Source organism: Heteronotia binoei, chromosome 12 (genome assembly GCF_032191835.1).
Source record: "Heteronotia binoei isolate CCM8104 ecotype False Entrance Well chromosome 12, APGP_CSIRO_Hbin_v1, whole genome shotgun sequence".
In the NCBI taxonomy this organism is placed as follows: Eukaryota; Metazoa; Chordata; class Lepidosauria; order Squamata; family Gekkonidae; genus Heteronotia; species Heteronotia binoei.
The window spans coordinates 83,466,148-83,478,566 of record NC_083234.1 but is presented as its reverse complement, the minus strand read 5'-3'; the positions used below and the strand labels follow the sequence as shown (position 1 = coordinate 83,478,566).

Sequence of the window (12,419 nt, the reverse complement as noted above, 5' to 3'; positions counted from 1 at the left end):
GGCATTGATGTTGCTAACACTCTTGCAGCAATATCCTTCATAAAAAACACATTTGCCCCTTTGACCTGATCCCAAGATTTCCCAAGGTATATGACTCAATGCTTATTCCAGCAAGTTTCTAGTTGCTCTTTTCGGCAGTTGCGGTGCCCAGCACACACCAGGGAGACTGTTGCACTCTGTTCTGGAAAAATAAAGTCTGAGCTGTGCCCTTTGTTGTCTCTCCTGCTTGGCATCTGCTGCACGTTTCCTGGGCAACCCTCCCGTCAGTGGCCTCTCCGAGGGAATGCCTGGAAGGGTGGGCAAACTTGGTTTGGGGCAGGTAGGGTCTATGAGCCGCCATGCTGCCCCACGCGTGGCTGGACAGGGGAGGGGAATGCTGCCCCTCAGCCTGGCCTGGCTGACAGCCTACCTGACCCCACAGGGCTGCTGTGCGCAGGGCACTAAGGGGGGGGGGGGGCTGATGAAATGGACTCTGAGTTCTGAGGCTGATGCACTCGCACTCTGAGTTCCGCGGCTCACGGGGGAGGTGTTCGGTGCACACAGCAGGGGGCGTCAGTGCAACATAGGGGGTCTCTGGGTGGTGGGGGGTGTCAGGTACTGGGCTGCTCACTCTGAGACACACATTCCAGCCGCTGTCTATGACAGTGAACTCCTGCGTTAGGTACTTCCTGCTTGTCTGCCTGCCATTGGCAGTCTGACAGTGGGGGTGTGTGAGGGGATTGACGGCTTCTCCGTGGTCTGTGCAGGCCTCTCCCACCCCCACCTCGCCACCAAGCCAGGATTCTCGTGCACGCATGCCCAGCCTCACTCCTGTTCCCTCCCCGTGTTGGTGGGACGTCTCTCCTTTGCCTGTGATGGTCTGCCCATCACTGGCTCCGTTCTATTTGGGGGCGGGTTGGGGATGGCTATCAGCCTCTCTGGGGCCGCCTCTCCCCATCCCTGTCATCAGCCACAGCGCATGCACCAGGCCTGGCCAATGGGGGGGCTGACCCTCCCCTCCAGCTGCCTCCACCTCCCTTGTGCCTATGCCAGCCATCTCCCTCACGGCAAGCTACACCTCTCCCCTCCCCATGCTCCAGCGTGCCGAAGACCTCAGGAAGTTTACTAGCGGGTGGCAGCTACGCCATTGCCGCTGCCACTTATAGATTGGGCTGTAAATTTCTCATGAGGAAACTAAGTCTTCCCGAGGGTCTTCAGCTGTCCTTTATTGTGGGGAAAAGGAATGAGTCAGGAAACAAATTGTAAAAGGGCAGATCTGTCATCTCCTTCCTTAACCTGGCAAAGCAGGCATTAATTTTGTGTGGGTACCAGCTAGTGGTTGGCATTTATTGGTGGGATTGAAGCTTTTAATGGTTTTAGGTGCCAGTTGTTGCAGTTCTTCTCTTGATTTTAATAAGCCATGGCTCATTGGGCTTTTGGAGGCAATTTTAGTAATTATGGATTTTTTCTATCATGACTGGTGCCTTAAAAGCTATGTGTTTGAGTGTATGTGGAATACACATTTTTGAAGTAAGTGCTAAACAACTTTGCATGCCAGATGTTTTACTGGGGTCTGGATGGAGGAGACCACTTTGAGTTACAACCAGTAGAAGCTGTACCATCCAGGCCTCTTCAGGGTTCTTGCCTGAATGCTGGAACACTGAGTCAGCATGATGTAATGATCTTTCCCTCCTATTTAGCAACTGCTCTTACCCACAAATTCTGGTTATTGAGTTGCATCAGAAGACCACCCAAAAAAAGATAGGGAGACATTTATGATTTAAAAGAATAAAAGACCACATTCAACTTTTAGTAAAATTCTAGATGCTCTCTAGCATCATTTTATTGCAAATCAGTTAACCAAAAATACACATCATTTTTGCAAACTACAGTTTCACACAGATTTTTTAAAAATTACAGGTTGCTTTTTGCCATCACCAGCTTCCACTTATAACTATCCTCTAGTTTATAAAACATAAAAGATTTAATACAAGAAAGTATTTAATTATAACTTGCTTTAGGGATGCCCTGATATTAGCACTTTGCTGTGTTTCCTAAGAAGTAGATACTCGAGAGCCCCTCTCTCAAGAGGGCGGCGGGGGGGGGAGATTGCGTCTTGGACTTTCGCTACAAACCTGTCCCCCTCCCCCCCAGAGCTTTGCTGTATCAGTCTGTACTGCACCACAGGGATGCACTGTCCATTTCCTTAGTTCTGGATCAAGCGATTATTTCCTGCAAGTCTAGTGGAGTTTTCTTTGAAGCAGGGATGCGCCTGCAGTAGCCCGTGCAGTGAAGGAGTGCACATTCCTACCAGACTGGGCTCAAAGGCAGCTCTCTTTCACAAGCAGGATTTCAACACCTCTAACCACCTCAATGGTTATTTAGACATAATCACTTAAGATTTCTGAAACAAAATCCACCCTTGTTTTTCTTTTTAAAAAACACCTTATTTACAGAACATTACCTTTGCCATAGGCTTATACTAATTATATATTTCTTTTTTTACAAAGTTACTCCCTCCTGCCCTCCACTGCTCCTGGTCTCCAAAAGAACATACATCTACAGTGAATGCAATGTGCCATTCTTGAAAAACTACTGAGATTTTTTAAAAACGACATCTAAAAACCATGTCTGGCTGTGACTTGTGGTGACCCCCTGGGGCTCTGCTCTTCCTAAAGCATCCAACCTGGACCTGACTCCAAAAATCAAGGGGAGGGCATGCCCTGTTTTACCCCCATTGCCAGAAGTGGGTGTCAAAGACCTTGTCACATCTGGGGTGGTATCTCTCAATCATAGCCCTTGATACTATATGATCCCCAGTCATTCTGGTTTAAATGCTCACAGTCAGTGAAGGCATTAATGTGTTTAGCGAAGCCATGCCCAATCTCTCCCATTCTTAGAGACAGTCTGTTGTTCGTGAGGAAGAAGCCTCCCCTGGCATCCGTGTGTCTGTGAGTGGGGGGGGGGGGAGAGGATAGAAGAACTGCCTCTTCAACAGGCAGCTGGGAGACTGCCATGATGCTTTCAACCATGCTGCAGCACAACACAGCTGTGCCTTTCCACATATGGCCTGTTCTGCTCACTCCCAGAAATGTTCCCTCATGCTGCAGCGTGGACTCATGGGGCTAAGCCAGGCAGAATGGGCTTGAGTCTCAATGGCTCAGGGGCCGCCAGAGCAGGTCCCAGCCTCATCTTCCAAAGGGATATCCCTTTCCAGCAGCCCCTGCAGCTGGCAATCGAGATCCAGCTCTCTCCAACAGAGATCTTGAGTATGTGTGGGTGCGTACAGGGCAGTGGTGGTAGCAGTGTTAAAAGGCAACTGTTCGCAATTCAACTCCCCAATCATTCCAGCATCCAAGTCCTACCCCTCCATATTATGCCTACAGTCAGAGTGGGCATTCTACTGGTCTTTAAGAAGAAAGGTATGATGCGCAAAAACACATTTCAAGGTCACAGCATTTAAAAACATTACAACTCAGGCAACACCTGCCCCCCCAAAATGGTGCAGCCAAGTTCCTCTTCAGTACAAGATCATCCCACAAGTTTTCTTGTTTTATTATTCCACAGGATTGGGCCCAAGTCTTTTTGGAGGTGGGGTGAAGTGCCTGGATTTTATTTGTAGCTTAGAACCTGCGATCCTGATTTTCTGATCATAGGCAGCATTTAAAAATAAATAAAAGGGCCTGATGTGCTATTAGCAGAGAGAGACAATTGTACATACAGCTCTGTAATACTGAAACCTTTAAACCAAGATTCAAGGTAGGTACCCGAATATTCCCAACATCAGCCTAAACATTTTAAGCTAGGGTTCTTTCAAAAAACCAAGTCAACTTTTTCAGTTTTCTTTCCCCCAATTTTTTCAGGTTTTCAAAACCAACAAGAACAACCCCAATCAATAAATATTTTTTGCTTATAGCTTTATAGCAGAAAATCTTCCCAGCACACACAATTTAAAAAGCAGAACAAAACAATAAGAAACCAAGCCTCATTAAGATGTTATTTCTGGAACACAGCAAAAAAAGGATATATAAATAAAGGTTTTCATGTAAAATAAGTACATAAATAAATACTAAAAAAGAAAAAAAATTAAAATGTTCCATCTTACTTTGTATGTAAAAATATATATATAGACTTTAAAAAAAAATTGCTCCAGTCCAGTTCTGAGCATATTTGTTCAAAGAGAACTCTCCAAGTCACTCTTGTTGAGAAGGAAGTTTGGAGATGATCCCTTTTACTTGAAGGCTTCTGGGATGTGTCCCATTTGTGATGATGGCATACTGGTAGGAGGGCTTGAGATGCCTTCTGACCAATCAGACAGGTTGGAATGAGGAGATGAGCTTGACCACTGGTCTGGGGACTCCGGGGAAGGTGTCAAGAAAGGATGGTCAGGCACCTGCAGCTGATGGCTCGGAGTGTTGTCCAGTGGGGAGGAATAGCTGTGTTGAGAAGGCGGTGTGAGAAACTGAGTGGTGGTCATAGGCTGGGTGAGGGTGGATGGCAGGGAGGTGGCAACGATCTGGGTATCTTGAGGCATGATGGGATGGATGGCCAAAGTGCCCCCGGTGGTCACTTGCTGCATGTCGGGCTGGCTCAGCTCATTCCCCATGAAGTTTTGGCTGATATGGGCGTTAGCATTTGAGGTGGTGCCATGGGGGGGCGGCTGCTGCACGTTTTGCTGTGGCTGGATCTGTGGCAGCTGCTGAGCCTGCAGCAAGTGTGGTTGTGAGCTTGCCGGCAGGTGGCTGCTGGGGATGGTCTGATAGCTCATCATCTGGGACAGAGTGGTGGTGGGCAGGCCATTGTGCAAGGAAGTCATTAGCCCGTGCTGCTGCAGAGCTTGGTTTTGCTGGATGCCATTCCGCAGGGGGTTGTACTGGTTCTGCACTATGCCGTTCTGCAGCCTGTTCAGCCAATCGCATTGCCCATTCAGGCTGGGAGGCCCGCTCACCGTGAAACTCATGAGGGCATTTGGGCTGGAGACAGGTAAGTGGGAGAGACGTGGGGGCACTGCATCGAAAGGCTGGATCCGGCTGGTGCCCATGGGCATGTCTTGCTTGCCTGCCATGTTGAGGTGGCTGATGCTCATGTGGGCGTCAGGCATGCCAGGCAAATGGTTGAGAGGCATGGAGGGAGATGTCTGGAAGGATGAGGTCATTAAAGGAGGGGAGGCCACGTCTGACAGGTACCCACGGGGAGACTCCAAAGAGTCCACTGGGGAGAGTACGCTGGAGCTGTCCAGCAAGCAGCCTTTCCCATCCTGGGATTTCTTCCTGCGGGCCTTGATGTCCTTGGACTCCTTCCCATTACAACTGAGCCCTTTGGTGCTTGGCTTCCTGGCTTTCTTGCCCTGGAGAGCTGGCTTCAAGTTGCCAATATAGCTGCTAGGTGAGCACAGGGGTGGTGAGAGTGTGGGAGCCCCCATAGACCCATTGTGCAAAGGTGGGCTCCGCACGAGGTTGTACTCATCCAGGAGGCGCACAATATCATGGTGCATGCGCTCCTGGGCAATGTCCCGTGGCAGGCGATCCATGTGGTCTGTGATGTCTCGGTTGGCAAAGTGGTCCAGGAGAACCTTGGCTGTTTCGTAGCTCCCTTCTCTGGCTGCAAGGAACAGAGGGGTCTCCTCCTGGAAGTACAGAGGAAAGGGTTTAAATCTCTCCCCCAAAAGCAGTAGGCTTAAAGAAGAAAATTAGAGGCAGATGGGAAAGGGGAAGTCATCAAGAAGGGTTGATTCTGTAACCTGAAAGAAGACAAAGTCCCTGTGGAACTCAAAGTGTTCTATTTGCCTTACCAAGCTCCTTGCTGTGTATTTAAATTTATTCCCATCTTAGCTCATTTGCAGACTAAATTATAGCATCATATCAACAGATAGAAAGCTAATAGGCCTATAATTACTTGGAAGATGACAATCCCCTTTCTTAAAAAGTGGTACCACTATGGCATTGGTCCAGGTTTCAGGCATTAAGCCCATTTCGGAGTTCCTCAGACGTGCAGTATTCCTCACTACTTAAGCTGACTGTACTTGGACAGATAACCACAGCTGAGGCACCCTGCCTAATTCTTAGTGTAAGTATGATCACAGCTCTTCAACCTCCATGCTGGATCCATGGCTCCTGTTCCAGCAGCCTTATCTGCATCCATTTGAATAGTAATAATAATAATAATAATAATAATAATATTTTATTTATTTCCCGCCCTCCCCGCCGAAACAGGCTCAGGGTGGCTAACAACATCAATCCATACAATAAATTATACAACAGGTTTTAAAATCACATTCACTTAAAAACATTCCAATTAAAATTAACATTCCTAGTGCTACTCCATTAGGTGTAAATACTATAGCGGAATCACTTAAGGCGAATCATCACTTGTTCAGTCAGGTAAAGGCCATCCTAAAAAGGAAGGTCTTGCAGGCCCTGCGGAATTGTTCAAGGCTCCGCAAGGCCCGCACTTCTTCCGGGAGCTGGTTCCAGAGGTGTGGGGCTGCAATGGAGAAGGCTCGTGTACGGGTGTTCTTTAATTTTGCCTCCTTTGGCCCGGGGATAGTCAGCTGGTTCTTCCCCCCTGACCTCAGTGCTCTCTGGGGTTCATATGGGGAGACACGGTCCTTCAGGTAGGCAGGTCCTTGACCATATAGGGCTTTAAAGGTGATAACCAGCACTTTGTAACAAACCCGGTATACAACTGGCAGCCAGTGCAGTCCGCGCAGCCCCGGCTGTATGTGCTCCCATTTCAGGAGCCCTAATAACAGCCTAGCCGCCGCGTTCTGCACTAGCTGCAGCTTCTGGGTTCGGCACAGAGGCAGCCCCATGTAGAGGGCATTACAGTAATCCAATCCTGAGGTGACCGTTGCATGGATCACTGTTGCTAGGTCCCGACGCTCTAGAAAGGGAGCCAACTGCCTTGCCCGCTTCAGCTGAAAAAACGCCGACTTGGCAGTGGCTGCTATTTGGGCCTCCATTGATAGTGAAGGCTCCAATAACACTCCCAAGCTCCTGACTCGATGTGCCGCTTTCAGCGGCACACCATCAAAAACTGGGAGAGGAATTTCTCTTTCCAGAGCGCCGCAACCCACGCAAAGGACCTCTGTCTTCGTTGGGTTCAGCTTCAGCCCACTCAGCCTAAGCCAACCTGCCACAGCCTGCAGTGCCAGGTCCAGATTCCCTGGGACACAGTCAGGCCAGCCATCCATTAGCAGATAGAGCTGGGTGTCATCTGCATATTGATGGCACCCAAGCCCATACCTCCAGGCAATTTGGGCAAGGGGGCGCATGTAGATGTTAAATAACATCAGGGAGAGAACTGCTTCCTGCGGCACCCCACAATCTAGTGTGCGCCGCTGGGACAGCTCACTTCCAATTGCCACCCTTTGTCCCCGTCCCTTGAGGAAGGAGGAAAGCCATTGTAGGGCCGACACCCTAACCCCTATGTCGGCGAGGCAGCAGGTCAGTAACTGATGGTCGATTGTATCGAACGCAGCTGACAGATCTAACAGCATCAGCACTGCCACGCCACCTCGATCCAGATGCCGCTGGAGGTCATCTACCAAAGCGACCAGCACTGTCTCCGTCCCATGGCCCGGGCAAAAGCTGGACTGGCAGGGGTCAAGGATGGAAGCATCATCCAGGAAGCCCTGCAACTGCAACGCCACTGCCCTCTCTATAATTTTACCTAAAGACGGTAAATTAGAGACCGGTCGGTAATTTGCCAATTCGGCCGGGTCTGCTGTATTCTTTTTCAGGAGGGGACGGACCAAAGCCTCTTTCAAGGGTGCTGGAAAACGCCCCTCCGAGAGCGATCTATTTATTATGCCCCGTAAAGGACATCTAAGCTCCCTCTGGCAAGATTTAATCAGCCAGGAGGGGCAAGGGTCCAAATCACAAGTTGTTGGGCGTGCAGTCGAGAGAATTCTGTCAACTTCCTCCAGGCTGAGTATGTTGAAGTGATCCAGAACTAACTCAGAAGACAGACACGGAGCCTCAAGTTCATGTACTGTATCCAATGTGATAGGCAAGTCCTGGCGGAGCGACGTGATCTTATCTGCAAAAATTTTTTGCAAAAGCCTCACAGCCTATCTCTAATTCTCTCACGTTTGGTCTGCCTTAAGGCAGAGTAGTAAGGTTTCCAATTATTCTAAATAATTGTGCCGGGCGCAAATTTGCAGACGCAATCCTAGCTGTGAAGTAATTTTTCTTTGTGGCCTTGACTGCCATCTCATAAGACTTCATAAACGTTCTATAGGATGTTCTTGTCGCTTCATCACGAGTATGCCGCCACTGCCGCTCTAGCCATCTGAGCCCTTGTTTCAGCTGTCGTAGCTCTGAGGTGTACCATGGAGCCAGCCTCAAACAAGGGCGCAGAGGGCATCGAGGTGCAATCTTGTTGATAGCCTTGGATAACTGGTTTTGCCAGGTCTCCACCAGGTCATCAAGGGAATCGCCAGGGGGCCAGGGATCCCGCAGAGCCATTTGGAACCGTTCCGGGTCCATCAGGCTCCGCGGGTGAGCCAAAATAGGCTCTCCGCCCATACAGGGTTGAGGCGGCGTCTCCATACGGGCCTTGAGGGCTTGGTGATCCGACCATGGCACCACTTCTGCTGCTATATCATTCACCAAAATCCCGGACGCAAAGATCAGGTCTAACATGTGCCCTGCCTGGTGCGCAGGAGTCGTAATAAATTGAGAAAGTCCTAGTGTCGCCATGGAGGACACTAGACCCATCGCTTGACTGGAGGCTGCGTCATCGGTGTGGACACTGAAATCACCCAGGACCATGAGCCCTGGGTATTCCAATGCCCAGCCCGCCACTGCCTCCATCAGGGATGGTAAGGCGCTGGCTGGTGCGTTAGGTGGACGGTACACCAGCCAAATCGCCAATCCCTCTCCAACATCCCATGCCAGACTGGCACATTCAATGCCATCGATCGTTGGGGCCGGGAGAGCCCAGAAGGAGTAACTCTCCCGTATAAATAGTGCCACCCCTCCCCCCCGCTCGCTAGTCCGCAATTGGTGAAAGACCGAGTAACCTGGGGGGGTCATCTGGGTGACAGCCACCGTCTCTCCATCTCACACCCAGGTCTCAGTCACGCAAGCCAGGTCCATGTCCTGCTGAAGCAGGAACTCCCTAAGGATCGAGGTCTTGTTATTTACGGACCTGTCATTGCATAACACCAATGACGGAGACGGGCAATTCCTCTTGGCACCACTACCTGTCACCATTGGGATGGGAAGTAGACTGGAAGGAGGCCGAGCGCTGTTTTGTCTCCGCCTCCTTCCCTTATAATTCTGTCTATTCCCACCATCATACCTTCCCCTCCCCAGGAGCACTGGAATCTCCTGGCCAAGCATCCACACCTATGCCCAGTATGGTCTTACTAATATTAGGATGACCTCCCCTCCTCACCTGAATTGTCTTAAACTCACAGTTTAGGTTTCCACCCCACCATCCACTTCAACCCCCTAATTATCAGGCTCACTATTTATTTATTCAGTAATTAATCAATATAAAGCCCACCCTAATATTCCCCTCTAATTGATTAGTCAAAGTTAATTAATTCCATTCTTAGCATTTTAATTAGAAAGCCCCCCCCAAATTCAATCCCCCAATTAATCTGCTAAAAATATAAATATATAAATATATAATATTGAATCCATAGTACCAATCAATTGACTAAAATCTAATTAATTAGTAATAATTTCCAATCAAAATAGTGGTCAGTAAAAATCTATTGTTCTGTGGAATGGGATTCCAGGATACCAAGTTAGGGAGGAGGAGAGTAAAGTGCGGTTTTTAAAGTGCTGTTTTTAAAGTGTCGGTGCTCAGATGATCTTAAAGTGCGGATGCAGTCCATATAGATGTGGCTTTCTCGGGGCCTATTAGCATTCACAGCTCAGGCGACCCGGGAGGGGTGAGACCCCCCCCCCCCCCGTGTCCTCCCAACTGCTCAGCTAAGCCCCTACACAGTCACAGGCCCGTCGCCACCTCCAGTCGCTCCGAGGCTCAGCACACTGGGCTTCCTCGCATTGAGCCCTGCACAGGGCTTCCCGGTCGGGGAACTCCCAGCTGCTGGTCCAACCGTGCCTGGGTAGTGTCCACATTTGAGCACAGAGACTACTAACTAGTGTTTGGAATAGCCCCTCCCCCTCAGAGGAACTTGTGCTCATGGCCGAAGCCTACCTTGTTGTTCTGCATGTCTTTATTGGCCCCATTTTTCAGCAACACAATTGCAGCTTCCACATTATTCACAGCTGCAGCCCAGTGCAGAGCAGATTTTCCTGAGGGCAAAGAGACACAGGTGAAGGAGGATGCTGGGAGAGGGCCACCCCTTCTGCTCCTTTGTGATGCCAATACCTAGATCATCCACCGCATTAACATCTGCATGGCAGTTGATGAGGTCCTCCAGCATGCCTTCCACAGCCAGGCGGGCAGCCAAGATCAAAGGCGTCGTCCCATCATGCATGCGGGCATCCAGGTCGGTGGCCCTGTTCCGGATCAGAATCTGTCCCAGAAAGGGAAGGGAAGGGAGTCTTTCAATTACTTGCTAGCCTATTCTGGGCTGGAGAATTTGCTTACCTGATGGATTCTATTTGTCCTCCACACAGAGAGGCAGACTCTCTTGACCAGGGCTGGATGAGGAGACAGCCCCCTCCCTTCGGCCAAGAATGCCAAAACCAACTAGACCCTGCCCTGACAGAAAAATAACTGGAGGGGGGGGGGAGGGGAGAGGGAAGCAATCTCGGCTAGCAGAAGCAAACTGATTGGGTAGCCCCTGGTCTACTGGTCAGGCAAACAAATAGAAGGCAAATTCACTAGGGAGACACATTCTCTGTTCTCCTTACTTGTCACTTTCCATGGGCCTTTGCAGTGCAGTATCCATACCCCATGAAGGAAAAAAGATATGGATGAGAAGGGCCAGGGTTTAATAACAAAGGCTGCTCAGGGGCAGAACATCTGCTTGACCTGCAGAAGGTCCCCACTTCAGTCACCAGATGGAAGGATGAGGAAGGAAATGTGCAAAACCTCTAAGAACACAGGCAGCATCTGCTTGTCAGAGCAGACAACAATGACCTTTACTGGCCAAGGAGTGTCTAACACAAGGCAGCTTCAGGTGTTCAAAGTCTACTCGAAAGAAGGCAAGGAGGCTGCTGGCCTGCAAGGAAACTCCAGTCCACCACCTGGGCACCAAAATTCCAGGCTCCAAAGCTTCTCTAAAGGGCTCAAGTGGAGCCCTATTCAAACACCAAGCAGAAAAATCTGTGACCTACTTAGATTAATTTCCCACTATTCTAGAATGCTGCTCCTACTAGCACCCTGCTTCTGGAGTGAAAAGGCAGCCTCAGTTCCTGTGAGCAAAGCAGTCACCCGTCACACACCCAGTAGGGAACCAGCACAGCAACTGGGCAGAGGCCACAAAGCCACAGGAATCAATTTCCAAAGCAGGAAAAAGATGGACGGAAAGTGGGGAATGGTCACCCTGACCATTGCTTTGGATTCAGGAAACATCCCAGGCAATTTGGCCAGCGATCCTGGCACTTTTTTTTGCCATCTTCTGTGGGTGTGGGAGGAGGTACTTGTGAATTTTTGCACTGTGCAGGGGGTTGGGCTAGATGACCCTGGAGGTCCCTTCCAACTCTATGATTCTATGACCTGAGTGCCTCTTTCAGGGCAAAAGCCCAATGGTACCCAGGCAGCCCTAACACTTTCCCTGGCCCACAGACAGAGACAGCAGACCAGAAGGAACCATACACCGTGAGGGCAGGAAGATGACTTGGCTGTCAGGAAAAGAGGGAGATGCCTCCAAGCCCAGCCCCAACCACACCTCTCCTGAGCAAAAGAGCCTGCTGCCCCATGGAGAGACAGCAGAGTGGAGAGCCAGTGGGAGGTGGGAAGCAGGAAGGATGCCACCCACTGGCATGGCCTCCTGCAGTGCTGCTGGGCTCAATCCCCACACAGGTAACTGAAGGCGCCAGTGGCTGGGTGGAGGAAGCACCAGGCTCAAGACTTCTTCTCTGCTACCTAATCTTAAATAGGTACACACATGGCCCAGTCTGACACGGCTTGGCCCAACAAATTCTCATTTATGTCAGATCTGGCTCTCACAACAAATGAGTTCGACACCCCTGGGCTCTGCTGAATTTGCCTTAACATCTTCTGTGGTAGCCCTGCTAAGATGAAGGGAACAGGGTCTGCTAGAGGGTTGACCCCTCACAACAGACCTTGCTGCCCAAAAGAAGGCACCAAGTTTGCTCTACACAAAGTTCTAGGAAGCTGGTTAAAACCTAACTTTGAAGGTAGCCATTTTGGTTGTTACAGGCAGTCTTTATCTGCTGCTTTTGTTACTCTTTTTGTCTGCCACTCTGAGCACTTATGAGCAAGGTTATGTAATTCAGAACGAAGAAAGCCAACATTTCCAGACACAGCATTTCCTGTTCAGCTCAACA

General features: G+C 49.8%; 1 protein-coding gene across 1 annotated transcript in view; it reads right to left on the bottom strand.

The window, feature by feature from the left end:
- Positions 1 to 1,786: 1,786 nt before the first annotated feature.
- Positions 1,787 to 12,419, bottom strand: part of NOTCH1 (notch receptor 1) — a 461,593-nt gene continuing 450,960 nt past the window's right edge. Inside the window, exons 33-35 of the mRNA XM_060250659.1 lie at positions 10,330 to 10,477; positions 10,156 to 10,253; positions 1,787 to 5,605 (exon numbers count right to left, since the gene is read on the bottom strand). Of these exons, the coding sequence (XP_060106642.1) occupies positions 4,211 to 5,605; positions 10,156 to 10,253; positions 10,330 to 10,477 (1,641 nt within the window). The 3' untranslated portion in view covers positions 1,787 to 4,210. The remainder of the gene's footprint in view (positions 5,606 to 10,155; positions 10,254 to 10,329; positions 10,478 to 12,419) is intronic.